This window comes from Charadrius vociferus, unplaced genomic scaffold (genome assembly GCF_000708025.1).
Source record: "Charadrius vociferus isolate BGI_N301 unplaced genomic scaffold, ASM70802v2 scaffold711, whole genome shotgun sequence".
NCBI lineage: Eukaryota > Metazoa > Chordata > Aves > Charadriiformes > Charadriidae > Charadrius > Charadrius vociferus.
This window is the reverse complement of record NW_009646852.1, coordinates 569,741-592,913: the sequence shown is the minus strand read 5'-3', so window position 1 is coordinate 592,913 and position 23,173 is coordinate 569,741. Positions and strand designations below refer to the sequence as shown.

Sequence of the window (23,173 nt, the reverse complement as noted above, 5' to 3'; positions counted from 1 at the left end):
CTCTCTTCCTACCTTGTTCAGCAAGGAGAAATATATAGATGTACCGTTTCAGTCGATTACGTTATGCTCTTCCCATGGCCATGGCTAAGTGTTCCCCTATCAAGTGAAATTCACTTCCATGCAGTTAGTCCTGAAATAGGCAGGGTCTTGTACCTGCTCCTGGATTGATGGGTTTCCTATTCCTGAGAAATGAGCGGGAGTTATAAACATCTGTGCTTTTTCTTAAGTGTAATGCTTTCCAGTCATTCTGTCTTCACCAAGCGTAACTTACTTGCCGACAAAAGTGCATGAGCAGCGCTCCTCTTTAATAGTCTGCTATTGGAGCTGCTGTGTTGGTGCTGTAGAATGGTGAGACGCCACGCTGTGAACCACCATATGCACTTGGCAGTCTTTGTCTGGTCTTTGTTCAGCCAACCTCTTAGCCTTGCCACCTATAAAGATAATGAATGCAAAATGGTCCTCTGCTTGCTCTTAAAATTAGATGCTCGGCTTAAAGAAAAAGTAGATAACTTGATGCTTTGCAGTAACTAGGAATTTCAAAATAAGGGCTGACAGTTCACCAGCAGCACTGATTTTCCTGCTTTTTTGATGTTTTTTGAGGGAGAATCCTTAATGGCTTTGAAAGGCGAGAAGAATGCAAGATTTCACTATTTGGAAGGGGAAATTGTTTTTAAGGTTAAATCCTTACTTGAATTAACCACTTACTAAACTGTATTTCATGAGCAGAAAGGAACGGCTTTAATGCCTGACCTTCCTTTTTTGGAGATACGTGATTCTAGCTTGTATGTTTTTACGATCATGGTCCTTTCTAAGCTGGTTTTAATGTAATAACTTGGTCCTGGCTGAGGCCTCGTATGAAAACTTTTAAAAGCGAGCCTCTTACAGCAATTTATCAGGCCTGTTTAGGATTGATTTCCATTATAAAACCCTGGTTACAGCATCCCAGATGTCTTGGTGCCTTGCAGGTTCTATATCTTGTTTAAAAAAAAACAAACAAAACTCTCAAAAAGCCTTGATGTACACAGAATCCTCCTGACAATTTTATGACATCCCAAGTGGGGTCTTTTGGTTGTGGTTTGTTTTTGGTGTTTTTTTTTTTTTTCCCCCTTGTCTGCCATTTCTCAGCAAACAGCTCTACCCTTGCCCTACCTTCTGGCAGTACCTTCTCTTCCCCTTCACCAGACCAGCAAAGCTGAGCTGCCTAGACGGTGCCTGATCACGCAGCACTGCAGTGGGCACACGAGCACACTGCTCCTCTGATGGCTTCCCGCAGCCTGCTTGCTTTCTGCTAGCCCTGCTCTGCCACGCTGGCTGTTCGCAGGGTCCAGCTCCTCCTTTTGCCAACAGATGCCACTTCTGTCTCCTGAGGTGTTGGGCTGGAAGCTGGCTCTGTGAGAAGCTGGGCAGAGCCGTGTTCAGTGAAGGACAGGTTATTTGGGGGACGAGGCGGGAGAGGTACAGAATGCAAACTTCTGCCTTAACATACGCGCTCCTGAGCTTGTCTGCAAGTAACTGGAAAACCACCCTTTTCCTGGCACAGCTCTCCCTAAGCAGTTTTTCTGTATCTCTTTAAAACCTGTTTAGTTGCTCACTACTGAATGCGTGGGAATGTGGCCTAAGGCTATGAATACTGTGGTGATCAAACTGATTTTAGATGTGTGTGTGGGATTCCCCCAAAGCTGGCTGTCATTACTCTGTCAGCGCAGTGGCTGAACCTGTGCAAAGGAACGCTGTCTTCCTGAGTAGCTGACTTTGGCAGTGAGGACAGGATTCCCCCCACATACCCAGCAGTTTTTAACCAAATGTTTGCTATAGACTGTGCATGCCCTGAGATAAACTATAGCCTATCTTTTCTCTAAAACAAGTAATAATTGGTTTTAATCATGAGGTTAACAGGACAAAAGTCTCCTGGCAAGGTGGTCTTTCTTACTCATGCTGGAAAAGCCCTTGTATTTCTTCTTGTCCACCTTCTCTTGTCTTATTGATGCTCTTCTTTTTGGAGGTGGCAGCTTAAGTTTTGGAGCATCAGTCTTTCTAGAAATGGTACATGTATGTAGTGTCAGGGAGCAGGAGTGAAAAACATAGCCATGATATTATATGCTACCTACGGAGTTTGGTTTTTTTTTTTAAGGATCTCCTGACAACCTATTTCACCAGAATTTAGGCCTGTCGTAATTCCTCTATGATTTTTGGCAGCCAAGCAGACTCAGTGCAGTTAATTGTTAGGCAGATTAAAAGCATAGGGGCACAGAGAACAACAGTGGCACCCCTTCACAACCTTTTGTTTTCCACAGGTTCCACTGTTTTATATAGTTATTCTGGGGTGTTCAGGAGCGCTGGTGTTGCCATGCTGATCCAACCACCATTTCAGCTTTTCAAAGTAGCCATTATTGCTAGATTCAGAATAAATCCTCAAAGTACAGGCTTCTTCAGTAGATACAGGCACAGTGGTACATTGTTGCATTGAGGAGGAGGAATTCTTTCTCTGCCGTAACAAGCTGTTTGGCTTAAAAGTACAAGTTAGCCTCCAGTATACGTACGCGTAAAATACTACAGCCTGTGTAGTACAAATATTCTGTTTCTTTTCTCCTCGCAGAGTGATATTAGGGATAAGAACTGAATTAAAGCTTACTTTCTTTCACAGAATTCCTCTGAGAGAGAAGACTGTAATAATGATGAGCCCCCTAGGAAGATCATTCCTGAGAAGAATTCACTTAGACAGGTATGTGATCAGTCTCTTTAAAAATGCAATAAAACTTTCTAGCTATTTGAATCCGTAAATGCTTCTGGAAGCTGAAGTCTGACTTGTGCTCATGGAAATCCTTTCTTTTCTCCTTTGAAGTCTGAGCAAGTCACATTGTATCCAGGAAAATCAGACACAGATATTTAGCTTTCAGGAGAGTTTGATGACTCTTTCTAAAGAAATCTAGACTCCTGTGTAGTGCAGTCAGCTCTGACTCTCTAGATTTACCTTTCTCCATTTGGTGTTCATCAAGACCTCTTCAGCCCTTGCTTCTGTAATTGTTCCTGTCTTATTTGTAGTATATTTTGCCTTGCTTCAGATCAAGAATCTCAGTGTTCTATAACAATTAAGCTTTTCATTGCTCTTGACGGTAAATTTTCTTGGAGGTGATGTCCAGGTTAATAACCTGAAAAATGATCTATTCTTGTTTCTTCTACACTTATATAAATTACTAATGGGTAGAAAGGAGAAAGAGTGGTCTGAGAAAACATAATCTCTTTGCATTCTATAGTAAAGAAAATTTCTTACCAATTCAAAATAATAACTTTTTTTAATCCCCATGGCCAACAAAGGGGGTCTGGCTTGCGATTTCTTGGGTATTTAAGTTGGATTTAGTGATTTCAGATCCTTTTTCACATAGCACCTTGCTCTTTCTCCCCCCTGCAACCTTGAGGCAGCAGAAGCAAAAAATATGTCTGTGCCTCAGCTGCCCGAGTTTGCTGCCTGGTATATCAGAGTAAAACCATTGATGAACGTGACTTAAGTGAATACCCCAGGCCACACATTGCAACAGCTGAGGAATTGGCACATTTCCTTCTGCATCTCGGCTACAGGAGCAGCAGTCTCAGGAGAGGAATCGGGTGGTAATACGCTGCCCCACTGCTGCTATTTGCAAGAGAAATTGTGGGTCAGAACCATAGTAAAGGAAGAAATATCATTTTGATATAGTGTACTTGTTCTCAGAGTTGTTGCTTTTGGGGGGTGGGGTGGGGTTTTTGTTTTGTTTTTAAATAATATGTTGTGTTAGGAGTGTGTAATTTTGTGGGACTGGGTGTCATGTGAAGGACGACATGTGGCTAGGACAGGTCCAGCTAACAAATGTAGTCCATGTAAGTCTTTTAGACAAGAGTCAATACACTAGGATAATACGTAAGGTCCCAGAAACTGCTGAGAAAGATTACCTTGTGGAATTGATTAAATATGTTACACCAAACTTAAAATGTTTCTGGCATTCAGCAGCAAACAATGAGAACTAGAGGCAGAGGGCAAAGCTATTCGGTCCCTACTGTGTATCCCCAGGATAGCCAACACTGTCACCAGCGCAACAGATAACTGGGTTTTTTTATCTTAGAATTATCTTAGTGTTGGCAAGCCTTCAGGTTCAACAAGAAACAGTGTATGTCTCTTCTCCAAGAAAACGTTCACAGTTAAGAGTTGTTAAGTCAAAAGGAACTTGAGTTACCTGTCGTGTGCCTTTTCATCACACTGAGTCCTTCTTTATGATTATTAATTAAGGAGAAGACAAATATTCACGAGCAGTATTATACAAATAAGAAGGTACAGTTTCTTGAGTTGGGTTTCCCTTCCATTATATTTCAATCTGCAGAAGTATTCTTATCATCCAGGGAAAGCTGTCTTTGCAACAAGCCCATGATTCATCGTAACCAACGTGCCTAGATATCAAGAATACACCTCAAAACCCACTACTGTATAGATATTTCATACTGGAAATAATTCACGTGGACATTGTTTAAGTCAAAGCTGGTTAGCTATGTTTCAGGATATTGTTGAGATGTTGTATGAGTTTCCATCTTTGTGTCCAGTCTTTACAGTGACAGATGCAGGTCAAACCCCTTGGGTCTTCCGATTGCTGTCTGGGGCCTTTTGTGTTGAGAAGTATTTGTGGACAAGTTCAAGATGTAGTCTTAGTCTTAAAGCAAGTGCCCTCTTGTCTAGATCATAGGAGGTGGTTGACCATGATTTTGTGCCTGCTGTAGAAGGAATTTTGGTTCTTTGTGTAGGCGTAAATAAAGCTGTCTAAGCATTTTGGAACCTCGAATTGCTCCTCTTTTCTTAGTGATGGACGAGAAGCAGAGGGGAGTTTTCCAACTCCAGCTGCAGAAATCAGGCACATATGAAGCCATGTGCCCACATACTCATTATCAATTAGCAGAGTGATACTTACTGGGAAGATCTGCATCTCCTGCAGGAAGGTATGCAGAGTGGCTATCCTGTCTTACATCTATCCATATTTTGCAAAACCAAAAAGATCTGACATGCAAATTACTGTCAAAGCAGTAATACACAAAAAGTGCTTTCCACCTTAGTGGAAAGATGCTAATTTGGTAAATATTCGGTGTACAGTTTCATATTTTCTGTCTCTCCCTCAACACACCACTATTAAAATTTCATTATTGGGGAACATGGACCTACATGCACAGAGGAATTGAATGTGTGTATGTGGATAGAGGAGAAGTCTGTTGACTTAAATGGTCTTTCCAGTTAAAGTGTCCACATATTTAGTACTTCTTGATTAGTTTTAGAAAATTAATGAGATGCATCAGACCACTTCAGGCGCAATGTGGTGTCTTGACATGTTCAGCTGCTGACAAGTCTAAGTAAAGGTGCATTACCTTTTCTTGCCTTGTTTGCAGTGCTGGTATGAAGCCTTAGCCATAAATGTTTTCTCAGGTGGGTTTGTGGAACACGCATACTAGAAGGTGGACCTAATAAGAAGGTGTAATGTTTACTTAAGCCTCTGAAGTTGTAAGCAGGGGCTGAAGACCCCCATTGCTTAGTGCTATGGACTTCTTATTAGGAGAAATAAAGTCTTCTGTTGATTAAAATGGTTCTTGGAAAAGGCTGTCTTCAGAAGTCTCAACAAGTGGAGCTGTGTCCTTGGTGTGCTGGAAGTGGGAGGCACGGCCACTCTTAGGTGCGTGAGGGGCAGCAACACAGAAGAGACATGGAGATTAGCCTTGGAAAAGGAAACGGAAAAAGGCAATGAACTTGACACTGTTGGCTGGAACAGTGAAAAGATCTAAGCTATGACATTTTGAAGTAAGGATGCAAACGTTCAGTTCTTGTTGAGTGCTTGATCTGACAAAATTACATTTTGAAGGGGCAAACTGAAAATCAGAGTATGAAAACAGACTCCAGAAAAAACAATGACAAGTGGCAAAAGTTTTTGGCAACTTTATTTAAGCTAACAAACGAATTTTCACACTGCAAAGTTATAAATTAATTTTAATAGGCTGATCCAGATGGTCCATTTGGAAAATGGATAGCTTGATCTGTTGAAAATTAAACTAAATTTATCTCTCTCATACTTCAAACTGAAGTAAGCGTGAGAAGAGTGCCCATTAAGTCCAGCTCATACAGATGGACCGGCAGGTCACACATGGGACTAATCTGATTCATTTTAAAAATAAATGCATGAGTTATTGAATCAGGTTCCTGTTTCAAGCCCTGCGTGTGAGCGCGTGTGTGTGTGTGCCGCCCTTTCAAAGGGACTCGCAAATGCTTCAGTGCCTTTTTAACCTGCGTGTTTCCATTTTAATTCAACTTCCTTGCCAAAAAACATAATTAGTTTTCAGTGCCTATCATTTAGCGTTAGACCCAAACACTAGATTGATTAGGTCAGGCATTTGTTATTTTAAGGGCTATGTCTCCATTCTTCATTTATGAAGAACATGAGCTCAATAGTCTTGGGGAGAGAGCCGGCCTTTAGAAACGGGGAAGGGGAAGCTCTCTGGGGGCCCCTCCAGCCTTTTAGCTTCTGGGTGTTTTTAACAGAGCCATGAATGCAGATTTGTAAATTTATTGCAGTGCCATCTGTTTTTTTTTTTTTTTTTTGCAGGAACCGTATTATTGTTGGCTCGTATCTGTCTATTGTGGTGGTCACTCCCCGGGAGCTTGCCCTTATAGTCCTAAGGAAAGTGATGAATAGTGGGGGTCAACATGAATAGGTCACAGGGCAGCTGTCCGGGGCTGCCCTGAACTTGATTACCCCGCTGGTTTTTAAAGAAGATGGGCACAATGCAGGTTGTTTAAAACCCTTCCCTGCCTTCTCTTCGGTGCAGCAATAATGAAGTGCCTTTTGCTGCTGTGGTTTGTCTGTGGGTGAAGGTGCCTTGTGGGGAAATGCTGGCAGCAGCGAGGCTGCTGCACTGTGCCTCCTGCGAACCTCACGTTGGACTCTGCTGTCTTTCTGTGAGCTTCCAGATGGAAGTCCGGGGGGATAAAATCCCTGTCTGTTACCCCATTCAAACGGGCCCCTTAGCATTTTCAAGAATTTTCCCTCTTACCATTTTGACACAGAATATCGTCTCAGTTCACTCTTACAGATTTGAGATCGTTTTACAAAATTACATGTAGCGCCTAAAACATGCTGTAGATGCTATTGCAAAGTTGAAATAGGCGCAGTCTGATCTTAAGAGTTTAAAGCCAATACACAAGCAAACAGTAAGTAGCAGAAAGCGGTTAAAGAAGGTGGAGCAAAGGAAAGACAAAAAGTAGTAACCGTCAACTGTTTACTTCCAGTTGGTGGCCTCATCCCGCTGCTTAGGGCTCCTCTCCAGGCGTATGTCTCCTCCTCAGAAGTATTTCTGCCGTGCAGAGTTGAAGCCCTCTTTTTGACTGGTGGGGAAGGTTACACAGCGAGGAGGGAGTGAGGGTCCTTCAGCTCCCTCCCTCCCTCCTTTCCTCTCTCTCTTCCTCCCTCCCTCCTTCCCTCTCTCCGGGGAGGACGCTGCAGCTCAAATTTGGCTTCTGTTGGAGAGCTGGCCAAGGCAGGACATACCTGGTCTATGAAGTTATCCTGGTTACCTCTTCTTTTATGCTATTAACGCTTGCAAGTAGGAGTTGCTGGCTGAAAAGCCTCCTGAAATTGCTGGAACTATGTCCTTAGTCTCACTTTTAAGATTATTCTTTCTGTTTAATTTTTTTTCTTTATGCTCAACAACAAAAAAATCAGTTCCGTTCCTCTGCGACACTTAATGCGTGTTAAAAAAGTAGCCAAGGCGGGTTGTGCCGGCGTCTAAGTTACAATGGGAACGCTGCCTTGTGGCAGAAAGGCCACTGGGCTCTTTCAGCATTAGTGCTAATAGGAATCTGTCACCCGGCCACATTTCTGCATTCCTCTGTAATTGAGTAAATTGCAAGTGTTGTCTGCTTCCCCCTGCCCTTTGTGTCCATGTCCACTTACCATCCGAAGAACGTGGGCAGTGATAAATAAAGCACTGAACAGGGCTCTCAACTCTTTGAAAGCAGCGTGTTGCCAGCCCCCTAGTTATATTTCTTTAAGTGTTTATGTTTTTCTGTATTCTTTCTCTTGTGTGGCTGGAACCCTGGGGATCCAAAGCCATGAGAGAGGCCAAGAAGCTAACAAAGTAGCTGTCCCCTTGTTAGCTTGTTCCTTTCTTCTTTAAAAAACAAGATGAAAACCATCTGGCTCAGGGCATTACATTTTCCTCCCCCATGCACCTCTATAGATGAAGAGTTTCACCTGCAGTGAGGGTTTACATTGATTAGGGAGGGAGCAGTAATTCAAGCCTCCATCCACTTCAGTGGTACTTTGCAGTCTTTAAAGGTGCTGACCCATTGAGTTAAACTGTCAAGGGAGGATAAAAAAGGATCTTCATCCCGGGAGGTAACAGCTGCCAGGTTTTCAACACCTTGCACGCTGCTGGAAAAATGTCACAAATTGTCAATGGAAAGAAAAATCACTTGGCTGCCATCTTCCCTTAATGACGCGCCTTATAAAAATGAAAGATTTAAGGGTTTAAAAATCAGCAAGTAGCTGTCAGGAGAAAAAAATCCTGAGGGATTTTGAACAATGGCCCAAACAAGATGTATCCCAAAAGGCTGCGAATAATGCATCCAAGTTGGAATAACCGGATCTGATTGGGATGACCATGGTTATCTTTGCACAGTGGGACAAGAAGGAAGTGAAAGCAGCAGCAGCAGCACAGAAGTATAACATTACCATGCCTGTATTTAAAAAAAAAAAACCAAGGGGAAAAAAAAAAGTCTGATTCATAAGTCAGTGAACTGAGAGAAGAGATACTGTATTTCTGCTCTTTTGAGGACAATTTGTTTTCAAGCAGCTACCAGATGGCTAAATACCACGACATTTCCTTTTTCTTTTTTTTTTTTTTCTTTTCTTTAACAAGAGATCTAGTTCTCCTTGCTCTTTGTTTTTGTTTGTTGTAATGCTTTTACTGTGCTGAACAACCCCGTGGTGTTTGGGCATTGTGGCGTACTCTTTTTTTGTTTCCCCCTCTGCGCATTGATGGATGAGGAAAAAAGATCTTCAGCTTTAATGTAATTTCAGATAACAGGCAGATTGGAGTAAGGCTTTTTGTTTGTATTGTCTTGAGGTTTTTTTGTTTTAGGGGCCTTTTTTTTTTCTGTTTGTTTTAGGTAAGTCATTTTAATTGTACTGAGTAATTAGAAGGTACACACAGCCAAGGGAGCTTTGTTATGGTAATTGCTCAAGAAAACCCACTCCCCAACTACCATTGCCATGTGTTGAGACACGTCTTCCCTCTAGTGGCAATATTAAGGACTCTGGCTTTCACAGTCGGCAAGGTGTAATTGCAATATGACAAACTGTGCTTTAGGGAAAATCCTGTAAATGATGTAGTTTTTTGTTTGGCTGGTCTTTATTTTGTCTTACGACTTTCCGTGGAGACTACCCTTCCCCAGGCTGGGCTAGGGATAACAAAAATTTCGTCTTAAGAATATAATCGCGGCGAATCCTGGGTAATGTTTTACAGCTTGACTTAATTCTAGCCTTCTTTTTAATTACCTGTTTATAAAAACGTTTTTAAATTTGTTGAGATTACTTAATTCTTTCAGAAGCAGCACCTCATTTGAAATAAATAAATAAATTGCATTTATTTTAAATAGTCCATGTGAAAGACCTTTAAAGGGTAATTAATGCAAGTCTCCTAAGACTCTAAGTAAGATGAAAGCGATCTTTCCAAATCTGCTGGAGTGATTTGTTTATATAACTTCCCACTTCTGCTGAATTCTTCTGAGTCTAATAACTTTTTTTCTAACCGTTTGGCAATTTGTGCTTAGCTACAAAAGCCCTTGTTCAAAAAGAACAGTTTAATAATCTTTTCCTTGAAAATGACTTGAAGGGAGGGTATGGGGTTTGTCTTTTTGCTGTGTTTTTATTAGTGTTATCTTTCTCTGATAAATCATGTAATTATTAACTATTGCGGGGGGAAACCTTATTGAACTCTTGGGTTGCAGCTTCTATTAGAAAGTGGAGTTTTGTTCAGGGACTGGGGATTCTCAGAAAAAATGGCAGAAAAGCTGCACACACACAGAGTTCTGCCTGGGGTTCGAGGCTTCAGGTTGGCGTTCAGTGTTTGTCCAGAGCTACGCCGACAAGAGTAGAAATGTTTATGTGTTTATGTCAAAGAGCAGGATCGTACTTTCTTTAAAAAGAAAAATGTAACCAAAGACACATACGGAATGAGATCAGATGCAGCTCTATCTTTAGTGAACCATAGTCTAGCGTCTCTGTGGCATTTTAAGCCTTTGGCTGAGAGTGAATACAGCTTTGTGGTTCCCCTGCTTCTGACATGATTTGGTGCTGCCATATATTTGTAGTGGGTTTTTTTTGTTTTTTTTTTTTTTCATTAGAGCTTGTTTTGCTATAGGACTGCTTAACACTCTTCTCAAACGGCTTTTGCAAGGTTAAAGGAATACAGCTTGGTAACAAGTTTGTGTCATTTTAAATATATACCTCTCAGTAAATAAGGAGGAGCCTTGCAATCAATCCCTTTTAGTGTGTTATATGTTTCACCTGACAACTAAACCCTCTATTGATTAACCATTACTTTGTTAGATAATCTCGTGTCATTGAAGCCACTGTAAAAATTAAACTCTTTAAAATGTTTTACCCTAGCAGCAGTACGAAAATTGAAAACTTGTTCAGAATTACAGCCAGCTTCCACAAAGAAGGTAGTTTTCAACAAACTGCTTTATGTTTGCATGCTTTATATGCAATATAAAAACATATTAAAGCACTCCAACGCAAAGCTATCTGCCTGTGGCGTTGAACCAGGCTACCATTTCAGACTGCTTCTCCTTGGTGAAGAAACCTCTAATCTTGATGAAAGGTGAGGAGAAACTTGAACAGTTTTGGTGCAAATTAGATGAGATTCGTAAAAGGATTGAGCTTTAAAGGTGAGCGTGGGAAATTTCCTTTTCCGAGGCTTCGTTCTGGTTTTGATTTTCTTGGATTTCTTCTAGGTTAGTCAGTGTTCCCACAGGCATTGCAGTGAGTGAAAGGAGCATGAGGCACCATCAAATGTTTCACTTAAAATGTAGGGCTCTGCATTATTACTTGAGGATATGACATTCATTCTGCTTTCAGTTAGGTCTGTTCACTAGTAACTCTTAGTGTATGAACACAAATATAACCAGACCAGATGAAATCAGATTTCCGCGTCCAGCAGTAATCTTGTGTCTCACAATAGCCAGTGACTGCTGCCTACAAAGGAACACTGGAAGAGGGCAGCCATACAGTACTACCTTCACAATATATTTTCCCAGCTTCTCATGCCTTCACAAGCCAGATGCAGCTTCTTTGCAACATTATCAGTACGTTTCCGTTGAGACCTATTAAGTAGAGTGACATTACATTTTTTTTTCCCCCGGGACTTTAAGGGAGAACTAGGCTTTCGTCTGCTTTTTTGCTTGAAACCTTTTTAAGTGTATAATAGAACATGCACATGAATCTTCTTTACCCTTTTTATTCATCCCACAAGGCTAATAATGCATTCTTCTGTGAGAATGTGAAAATAAGAACAGAAGAACTTTGTAACTTTGCAAACATAGTAATGGACATTGAACTAAAGATGAGTGTTTTATTCTCAAATCTATATCCTGATGGGTTGAATCCATCCTACCTACTCCATTTAATTTTCTCTATTCCCACTACTTTTATTGACAAACAAAGAGCTACTGAAGGACTAAATGGCTGTCTGGTAGGCACTTACACAGTGATTTTATTATGTAAAGATCTATGTAAAAGTTGATTCTCACAGTAAAAGTATGTTCTTGTCTCCCTTCTGTGGCTGAAAAGGTTGGGAAAGAGGAATTTGAGTATCATTGCCATGTTGTCAAAGGGCAGAGAGGTATTAATAGCACGGGAATGCCCAGGTCAGTCAGACCCAGAGTCTGCCCATCCAGTGCTGACTCCAGTGGAAGATGCTGTCGAATGAGAGCAAATGGGTCTGGTCACTCTGTGCTCCATTCCGCTCCTGCAGCATCTACTGCCATTGCACTTGGGATGTCTGGGGGATATCTCTGTCAAGTACTCTATGGACCTGCTGTCCCTGAGTTTGGTTAACCCCTTTTTCCACTTGCTGATGTTGTTTCTCTCTATGGTGTCCTGGGGCAGCAAGCTCCAGAAGTTCACTGCCTGCTGTATGAAGATGTGTTTCTTTTTATCTGCTTTAAATTTATACTATACAAGTTCTGTCAAGTGTCACTAGTCTTGGTGTTGTGGGATTTGATGAACAAGTTACGCTGGAAGTTCAGTTGGTGTAGTTCACACTGAGATGTAAAGTGTGGATGAAAATAATAAAAATTAAGCAATACATTGGAATAATTATTTGTATCTACATTCTGACATGCACGCAACTTTTGAATAGTGGCGTAGTGAGCTTGCTTCCTTCTCAGAAAGTTCTAGGGTTTTTAGATTTAGCATTTAGTATTTCACATTGTGTATTTGGATTGTCTGCTCTTTCCCATTTGTAAATGTGAGAGAAAGCTTGTTGTTAGCTCACCTTTTAAAAAGCTGTCTTGCTACCCAGGTTTGTGCATACCTGTCTTGGGAGGAAAAAGACTGACAAGATCTGAGTTTGGTTCATGGTTCAGTTCATGGAGCCACAGGCTTCCTTGTTGCTTTTAGTAAATGTTTTTGTGACTGAGCTTTTCATCTGCAAAGTAGAGTTAGTAGTAGCTTTCTTTGAGTCAGGGCTCCTCATAAAATTTACAGTATGTGGCAGATAAGTTGTGCAGAAATACTGCTACTGGAATTTTAGGAATTAAATTGCAACTGAAAGAAATTGCAGATTTGTGATAAATGGGTTAAATTACAGAAATGTAAATACTGAACAAAGAATTCTGTCAACTCTTCATGGCTTTTCACCTTCAGAATCTGTTTGATTTTAACTAACATGATGCTTATAAAATGAAGTTTTCATGGTATTGTCTGAATGTTAGTGCAAAGCAGATGATGTCAACTTTCTGTCCGCCACTTGGGCCGCTACATCTAAGCCACAATTTATAATAGTTTATGCCATTCTGATCTTTCTTCTGAGGAGAAAGTTCTGTGCATACCAGAGTGATGGTTTTATGATGTTGGCAAATATTTGCAAGAAGCTAAGTTGAGTCCATCAGACTTCTGTTTGCTTGTAGCCTAATCCCAGTTTGAATGTCAACCTCCTCTTGTTGAAAGATGCACTCTGTTCATTGCACGGCACTTTGAAAGGATTTGTGTGTTTGAATTTTTCAGTTCCTCCTTCTGGATCCAGAGTCAGAAATTGCTAGCTGGCTGCTAGTTGTAGCAGATATCGATGTTATGACTTGTAAGGAGATCTGCTGGAGCCAGGATATTCTGCATTCCTGTCTGTCACTGGTTGTTTTCTGGTTAGAGAGCTCACTGAGAAATAAAACATGAACTGCTAAAGCGATGGAGAAGATAGGGCTTCTGTGCTCCGTTTTGTTTCTGTTTCACGGTGAACTTTTAAAGGGGGTCTGTAAAGAAGTAAGATGGAAAGGGCTGTGATTTCCTGAATTTCCCCAAGAGTGTCTGTACTGTGCTGGACCAGTACAGATCCACCTGAGCCAGTATACTGATTTCCCATGCTGGGCAGTAAGGAGTGCTTAATGAGGCTCATAAAAACTTGAGTGAACAATGCCATAACCTAATTGTAAACACCCAGTTCCCATCAGTTGGTGCTTACCATCCTCCTGAGCTGGAGTCTGTTATGAACACGGGGTTTGTGGACATATCTCCTGTCGCTTGGCATAACCCCCTTTTAATCTCTTTGCATTCTTGCCTCTGATGTCCTTTGCAATACGTCCCTCTGCTGGTTTCTGCGTTGCCACTGACTACATCTTGTGCAGAGTCAGGCCTGTGGCAGAGGGGCAAAAAGGCGAGATCATTTGTTGGTGCTTGGTGTTGAGTCTGCAGTCTGGCTCTGCTGATGTAGCCTTGGAGTGGAGGGAGAGGTTCAGGAGCCCTTAGCACACCCGTGTTGCCTGCGGGTTTTGTAACCCGTAGCAGGTTTGGGGTCGACTTAGTTTCAAACCAAACAAATAGAAATCTGTAGCAAGCCCTGAAAGAAGGATCTTCAGAGATTGTCAGCAAATATTACAGGGAGAGAACTGACAGGCAGTTCACCACAAATCTTTGTGCATCCTCCCCTTAAGGCAATCTTAAAAATATCGTGAATGTTAGTATGTTTTACTTAGTGCTCTTGGAAATGTCTTTGTAGCAAGTTTAATTTCATTCTCTGTCAACGTTCTTCTTGGGTTTTCCCCACGCAACTATTGAGGGAGCAACATCTTCTCTATGGTCCACTTACTTCTCTTGCAACAAAGGAAGTTTGTGTTTGCTTTTGGGCTGCCACTTTTGCTTGGGAGCGGTTTTCTGTAAATGGTGACCCACGCTGGGGTTTTCATCCAATACTGGAGCTGTTAGGTGCTACTATGCTCCTACTACTACTAGAAAATGTGAGCTTAATCAAGTGGTAATTAAAAAGGTGTTGAAAGTAGGGGGGGGAGCCTCCGTTAGAAACTCTGGAGTTCTTCAGGCATATTAGTTTAAATAGCCAAATCAACCAAAGTATAATTTTAAGCACACTTCATAAGTACTGTTCGTATGCTGCTCTTAAAAAAGGGAGGGACTACAAGTAATGTGTTCTGCAAAGACTCCAAAGTCTGCAGCCTCAGCTGAGGGTCCCTTGGGCAGAACAGTGTATGAGTTAAAGAAAAAAGACATTCTACTTTAAAAGAAAAAGCTTTCCAAAATTGGGAAGATGAAATACAACAAGTGAGATGTGGTCTGCATTTGCTCACTTCTGATTATAACCCTCATACTGTGCCTATGTATTTTTATCTGATGAAGATTGGATGTTTATTAACGTTTGACATACACTGTGATAACTAGTGTGTAGAAATCACCTTCCTTTAGTTGTTCAGTTATGCAGCATTTTGTTGAATGACCAAATAACTGAGATCGGGTGGGGTTTTTTTTCCCTTTTTCAAAGGAAAAGAGGAGAAAAATATTTTTTTCCTTTGTGTCTCAGAACTATAAAATTGTACGTAGCTTCTCAGAGGACATGCATGCCCTCGACACAGGCTTTTGCTGTAAACTAGTTTATTTTCATCTGAAACATTTACACCTTAGGAAAAAGGAAATGTAGTAGAGTTGTTGTGGATTCCTGTGCCAAAAACGTGGTGCCTGAAAGAAAATTGTGTTCTTCTATTCATAACCATTTTCATCTTTCTGCAGACCTACAACAGCTGTGCCAGACTGTGCTTAAACCAGGAAACGGTATGTCTAGGAAGCACTGCTATGAAGACTGAAAATTGTGTGGCCAAAGTAAGTAAAAGTTTGGCTTTGGTTTTGAGGGGGTTTTAGCAGACTGTTCATTGTTAATCAAAGAAGAGTTCTTGTTAAAAATGACAGTTAGAAAAAAATATTTAAACAGAAAGTAAGTATTTTGGGCATGCTTTTCTGTCCTTCAGATCAGAGTTTTCAGACTTGCCATTTTTCTCTGTTGGAAATGATTACTTGAGTCCTGAGCTATCTAGAATTGAAGGGTTCATTCTGCTGTACAAGTAATAGGCTTTTCCAGTGGGATGACCTATGCCTGCCATGTAATTAGCTGTGGCAACTTCAAATGATAAATATCCAGATATATGCTAAAAATACAGCATGAAAGCTCTTTGTATCATGGTTCCCTTTCTTAGCTACCAGAGGGGAGGTGCACAAAGAAAGATACACAATTAAAATACAGTGAAGGATATATTTAAGGGAAAGGGAAAAGGGAGATATTAGCCTGTCAGAGAAAAGTCATTCCTTGAGAGTTATAGTAGACGTGATTGGAAAAGATGAGGTGCCATTAGCCACCCTCTTTTCTTAAAATTCAGCATAACTAGAGTAAAACGGCATACATGTAAGGCTGTTTGTGAATGGAAAACATTTGAACCGTGGTGCAATATGTATAGAAAGGCTGAGCGAAGGATGCGTTTAGCCTTGTGCAAGCTTCGTATTTCCACTGAGAGGAAGTTTAAAATGGGCATGCAAGACAGATCAGTGCACGCAGCCATCTGTTACTGAAACCAGCTGGCATTTTGTTGCTCCTCTGTCACCACAAACCTGACCACTCAAAAGCCTGTTTTCTCGTTTGGTCATTTATTCCTTGATCTTCTTGAAGTCCCTTTTGTTTCATATTTTGAATGATTGTTAAAGGTGCCTTGTCCCTTCGGGGCCCACTTTTATATTGACCTTTAAAGATAATTTCCCAGCTAAATCTTTGCTGGGGTTTTTCTGGTGAAATTTAGATGTCCCATTGCTTTTGTTTCCTGACAGGGAATTTGCCATCATAAAAGTTTGTCATAGCGCTTGCAGGTGGCTTAGCGCTCCTAAACTGTGCTTGACATGCCAGGTTACCTTCCAGTGGAGAAGCACTTCTAAGAGAAGCTACCAGTCTTGCTACAAAGTGCTAATATTTAATAGTGACACCTCCATTCTTAGCTTAAGACAACTGGTATCGCACACTGCTTCCTAAGGCACTTTATGATACAAAGTAGGTGAAGCTCTGAGAAAAGCACCAGAGCAGCTCTGACTGAATTGTATTGGCGTACCGCGTCATTCTGATGCCATGAAGCAGCTCACAGCAAGCGAGCTAGAGTAAACCCATTCAACCCCGTCTCCTTTATAGCATCTTGTTTGATCATCTTACTAAGGAGCAAGGATGTGCAGGAGCTAATTCATGTGATGCCTCTTTTAACTGAAATGACATACCTTTAACATCTTAATGCCCCAAATAATAAACTCTCCTAAAAATGTGTTTCATTGGGATCATGGTAAGAGGTATAAGTAGGGCTCAAGACAGGAACAGCAAGACTTGTTTTATGGTATTGAGGATGAATTTGAACCATCATGCTGGATCTGAAAAAGCATATGTTTTAAAGTGTTGAGTCTCTATGTGCTATAGGACAATCTGCCATCACACACACACATACATATGAAAAACATATATACATACACATGCATATATGTTGGTTTTTTTTTTATATATATGGAAAAAAATACAGACTTTTCTGGGGATACAGTTCCTCTAGTATTGGCTGTTGTACTCTGTTCCTTTCCCTTCCCCGCTACAAACCAAAATGAAATATGTTCTAAGAAAGCTTGTCTTTCAAATTCCAGAAGTGTTGAAGCATTTATAAATCCAGTTAGCTAAATGCAGATGACTCAGTGATGGCACAGGCAAATGGCACAACTGTTAAATGTTCCCTAGGTGAAGGGCTTAAATGGGATTTAAGGAGTTCAGAGGCCTTCTCCTAGCCTTATGCATGTGGCAAGTTTTATCCTCCATGATTGATGTGTCTTACAGCCTTGGACTTTAAAATGTTTTGTCAAGAGGGTGAAGACTGGAAATTATAACTGTCGCTTTCTTTATCTGCAGCACTTTTGGAAAAGAGGTCTCAATGTTTTTTAAACTGACATTGAAAGACAAAAAAGGATTACTTTGGAAATCATGATTTACTTTTTCTGATTCTGCAATGCAGTATCATCCCTGACTGGGAGCTGCAGTAAGTGTTGTCACATGCATGTCAGAAGTGTCAGTCGGTCTGCAAGGGACGATGTTTTTTCCAAGTTTTCCAAAAGAATTCTGCACCTACTTGCAAAAAAGAAAATTGTGCTCTGTTAAGACCATATTAATGCCATTTGCTGATCGTGTGCTTGATGTTTCTAAAGTTTGTTCAAAGACTGACGTGGTTTTCCTTGAGGCCACACACATCAATATTTAGATACCTTTTTTCAGACTGAAGTACTGTCCATCCATCATGCTCTCTTGTGAAGGAATGCTTCTGTATAGCACAGTCAGGTGTAACTTACCAATCTAAAAACTCACATTCTCTCTAAAATGAAGGGAAAAGAGGTTTATAATAAACACATATGCATTTTCAAGCGTAGAGAGTGGTGTAGGGCTACTGTCTTTTTGACCACTCAAGGAAGTTTGTGTTTGTTAGGAAACCTTGTCTGCCTGGTCTTGTATACAGTGTTATGCTGACTGTGCAGCCAGGTGCTCAGTGCCTTTTTCAAACCTATGGATTATCAAGTTTTATTCAGGTATTCAAAAATAAAACTATAATATCACATTCTGATGAATATTTGTATTTTGTTCCTAGCTGTGCTTTTCTGGTATTTGTCCTCTGAAACTCCGTTGATGGGACTTGGGTATATTTGGGTAGAAGCAAATAAGGAGCAGAAGAAATTATTTCAAGCGTGCTCATGTTTTGACTAAAGAGGTGGGATCTTGAATTAAAAGTTATATATTGTGATGCACAGATGTTACCTGTGTGATCTGTAACGTTGGTTGTCTTCTATCCTCAGGAGTTTTTTCATTAATCTTTTGGCATCTTTTTGCCTATTGCATTTGAACGATCAACACGTCTGATGTATATTTAACCTAATGTCTTTAAAAAGGAAGTGCAGTCCCTGTCTGTGTTTTTATATATGTGTACACACATGTGCGTACACACACACACGTATATAAAATCCTCCTGTTTGTATCTGTAGAAATAAAAAAAAATGTCTGTGACAGGATTTCTTTTTATGATACTACTGGTGTGTGACCACAAGTGGACAGCTTTCTCAGGAATTGGTGCTAGGTGCTTAAATAAGGTAGAAATGTAGCATGAACCTGAGCTCCAAGGACAGGGTGTTTGGTTTTAATGAGGCTTATTGAAATCTGGCCAAATGAGCATCTGCTCCTATTGTTTGTTCCATATTTTGTAAGCCAGTATCTTCAGGCCAGATAATGGTGTTGGTGTGTGCTTCATCCTCAATTAGAGAGGGGCACAGTTAAAAATCCCCTGGCATCTGGTATGTCACTAGGATTCTTGTGATGCTCCTGGGTGTGCAAACAAGTTTCTCTTCTGTTCTGCATCCGGGACCATTTACTTTATGTGGTGACCTTCACACTTTCTACTTGCTGTGCAGTGGGGGATGCTCTGATGTGTCTCCAGTCACCTTGGCTGAGCCTTTGCTTGGAGGTTTTTCAAACAGGTCTTACCTTTTCACCCTTTCATAATGTGGGCTACATTGGGTTTGAGTTTTGGTGTTCGCGTGGAGTCCATTAGATTTTGCAGTTCTCTGGATTATGGAAATACCCTTCTGATTCAAAGTGCCTTTTTCTTTCCCAGCAAGAGACTGGTGCACAGCTGATCTCACAGAGTTCTACAGTCAGTACCCATTTCCTGTATTCACTAGATAGCTCTTTACTGTTTATTAATTCCTGCAGTCAGTTGCGTTTGTCTGTATCTGCGATATAAAGAAGTATTCTCAGTTTCATTTTGCGTATTGAATTCTTTCCTACATGTGCCAGAGACAGGCACCCTATGCCATACCTGCCAGAGACAGCACAAAGACACCTTCTAAATGGCATACAACACCCCCGGGTTCTACTTAGTTTTGAACTGAGCAGCAGTTGGGAGAGGTTCTCTGCCTCTATCTGTATCTGAGATAAGTGAAGTTGGAGGCAGCAAAATAGTCAAGCACACCACCCTTGAAAAATTAGGCTGCTGTTTCAAGCTGCTCCTTGTTACCTCCATGTGATAACTGGTTCTGCTTTCTAAGGTCCCGGCAAACCAAGGGACTTCTCAGAGTCTTTTGAGCATGTTGTGTCTTCTAGGGAACCTTTGATTGCTGTTCATCATAGTTTAAAATGTGCATGATTACAGGATTGAACTAGGAATCTAGGAAGGGTTTATACCCTTTATTTTTAGCACTGTGTTTTTATCCTCTGTGGATTTGATGGCTTTTCTTGCTTCTCTTCAGAAAGGGAACTGAATAATATTCTCCTTGCAGAAATGTGAAATCTAACTGTATGATGCTTTTTTTGACCCTTGGATGAAAAGTCCAGCTTAAGCAGGCAGTCATGTTCTGCCTGCTTGGTAAGCTGTTCGTAGCGTACAGGGGGACAGAGCTATGTTCTGTTGAATTCTGAAAACACAGAACAGGGCTTGGCACTTCAGGTACGCTATGTGAAATTTTTTTTCAAAGATGCATTTGACTATAGCTACACATTTTACAATCAAGGGTGATTCAACTAAAGCAAGGAGTGGTGGAAATAATTGAAATCTACCTTCCTTTGTCAGTTCTTTCTGCATCACTACTTCTGAATTTTCAGAATAAAAACAGCCTGCACAATAGAGCTCAAAATTTTTATATGAATTCAAAGGAGAAACTGCGAGTACTCTTTAATAAACAAACGTTTTGGGTTCCAGGCTGAATGTTCCAGTTGGCAGTAGGACAAATTGATCTGAAGAGTGTCCCTCTTGTACTCTCAAGTCCCTTTATGTCACAGATTGATGGCTTCTCTTTTCTGAGAGTGTCCCTGCATTTACTTTGCGTGAACAGCACAACCAACTCAGAGATCTGTTGTGATATACAACTGAGTTGGTATATCTTCAGATAATCCATAGTTTTCCAGTGCTTTTGAAGCCTTTGCAGTCCTTGAGATTGAAATGAGCTCAATTTAATCATGAACAAATATTATTTGTCTAGCTACATTCATTTTCCTGATACTCCTTCAACTGTTTTAATGAGAAAGTGTGTTTCTTCATACCATAGTTTTTAGTATTAAACTTCTTTGTAATGATGCAGAGGAGCTGTCAGTGGACATGCTTCCAACTCGAAACCCCTCGGTAGACATGTCCCCTTTTGTGGCTTGGACTTTCCTCTGGGACAACAGTTTTTGAGTCCGTTACAAACTGCACAAACACTGTTTTGGCCACTGGCTAGTTTAAGCATGTCATTTTAGCCTTCTGTTGCAGGTATTCTGTCTGTAAAAAGAGGGTTGTGTGAATGACGGGTATTGCAGGGACATTGCTGGGATTACTTAATTTTCATAAGGTGCTTTGAAACTGAATTCTCAGTATTTAGATAGCATAAGTAGAAAACAGCATCAGGGGTTTATCTAAAAGCTTTGACCTGATGGTGATCTTCTTTTCTTAGTAATATGTTTACTCTTATCTTAATTGTGATTTCTCTTTTTTTTTTTTAAGGGTCAAGATAATCTTTATGCTTTAGCTTCCCCTCAGTCTAATAATCTCTTCGTAAATGACTGACAAAGAAATGTGATATTCCTGCTCCCCCCACCCCACCATACACATTCTCCAGATTTTGATAGACTTGTTTTATTTATTTCCAAAATTATATCCGCAGGAAACAAGCTGTTTAAATTCAGATTATGCTGAAGCAAAATGGTCGTGGTATGAGAAGCAACGTGCTGTTTTATGAGCGCAGAGTCCCTTTTCTCATAACTGATTGATAGTAAATATTTTCCTGAAGAATTATTGCCAACCATGAACAGTGCAACTGTTTCACTTTTTTTTCTGTGCTACTTGCTGTACCAGCCATTGTCTGTAATTAAGATCTACAATTCACAATGCAGACGTTTGCACTTCCTCTGGGTCTGAGCTATTTATAAGGCATTTCAGCTGTTCAGAGTTTCTTTTGAGTGTTAAACTACATGTAAACAGGCTTCTTTAGTCTTCAGTTACACAAACACTGTGGAGTGGTTGTCATTTCTGCTTCTCTTACCACCCAAAATGACTTTGCATGTCAATGAAGCCACAAATTAAAAAAGAATTGCACTTGGATTTTTTTTAAATGCGAAAGAGACTTTGAAGAAATAGTAATATAATAGTTAACTCATGAATTGCTTTATAGCTGAGGGTCTCTAGGTGTGTTCTGGAGATCAGTTCTTAAAGCTCTGCAGTGAGGATGGTCAGTCAGGTAATACGCAAAATCTTGATATGAAGAATTATTTCCAAAGTTCGGTCAACTCGATGGAGGTGTTCCTACTTTTTGGAGCCCTGGGTTTGGAATCTGGAGAAAGCAAATTGCGTTACCTGTGAAGCTGAGTTAAGTACATACTGGAAGGGCTCCCACGCAGATCTTAGAAACTTCTCAGGTTTGACTGGTTATAAGGAAAAACTTTTTCATAATGATGACAGTCAACTGGAACAGGTTGCTTGTGGAGGCTCTGCAGCTTCAATCATGGGAGGTTTTCACCAGGCTAGATGAAACCCTGAGGTGCCTGGTCTGACCTCATTACGCACCCTGCTTTGAGCAGGAGGTTGGGCTGGAAAACTCCTGAGGTCCCTTCTAAACTGAATTATCCTGGGATCCTCTCAGTATACAGGCAGTGAAGATGTAATAGAAGAAATCTTTTAAAATTTTGAACTTGACCTGGCATCCTTAATCAAATTCCACTGCACCTGTGTTGTGTGGAGTGTCACATGCTTTAGTTCCACCCCAAGTATTTGCTGGTTTGGTGGCTGATATGCTGCATAGAGAATTACAGCCTTGAGGTCTTCATTCAAGTCCTGTCATGTTAAGCTTGTAAGGAGCGTTCACCAGTATACGAGTTATGAAACAAACTGGACCTGCATTTGTAAAGTACTTTGGGCTCTTTTGTGCTGGATATGTGAAACAGTTTGGAATCCAAATCATTGGTGGCTTTAGTGGTAAGTGGCCGCAAACATGAAGAGAAGTTTCACTTCTTAAGTAGTTACCTGCAGTGGCAGCACCCTCAGATGGTGGAGAATACAGATACCATTAACATGACATTAACTAGATATATTTTCAGTTTCCAATTTTAGAACTGAAAACGTTACTTGAAAAATGCATCCAATTCTTGCTCTAAAGCTTGTGTGAAACGCTGGAATAATCATTTCCTGGTGTAGCCCACTGCAGGGAAGCCATTGGCGTGGGCAAGCGTCACGTTTCAGAAGGCAGAGTTGAGTTCTGAGTTTAGCCTAGCAAGAGAGCTGCTAACAACGAGCCCGTTTTTGTAGACCGATGGGGGTTAGCGTGGGGTAGGCTCCACCGTCTTCGCTGTTAGGAGCGGCCAGGGGAGGGGAAATCGCGTGGAGCGAGTTCATCGTCAGGCGTGTGCTGCAGTGTTGCCCACTGATGCATGCCGGATCACCCGCACGCAGAGATCACATGGCCCCTCCAAAAGTCAAACGATCAATTCGCCTCGTTTTGGCTCTGTACTTAATGCACAAACAGTGCGATCTGCAGGGCTGTAATTGCATTGTTAGGGCCAAGGAACAAGCCTGTGCCTTTTCAGCAGACAGCTGGCAGGG

The 23,173-nt window shown here is 40.9% G+C and overlaps 1 protein-coding gene across 1 annotated transcript in view; it reads left to right on the top strand.

Moving 5' to 3' along the window:
- The window catches only part of BTRC (beta-transducin repeat containing E3 ubiquitin protein ligase), an 89,045-nt gene that overhangs the window by 17,912 nt on the left and 47,960 nt on the right, over positions 1-23,173 (top strand). Inside the window, exons 2-3 of the mRNA XM_009894243.1 lie at positions 2,645-2,722; positions 15,291-15,380. Coding sequence (XP_009892545.1) covers positions 2,645-2,722; positions 15,291-15,380 — 168 coding nt within the window. The remainder of the gene's footprint in view (positions 1-2,644; positions 2,723-15,290; positions 15,381-23,173) is intronic.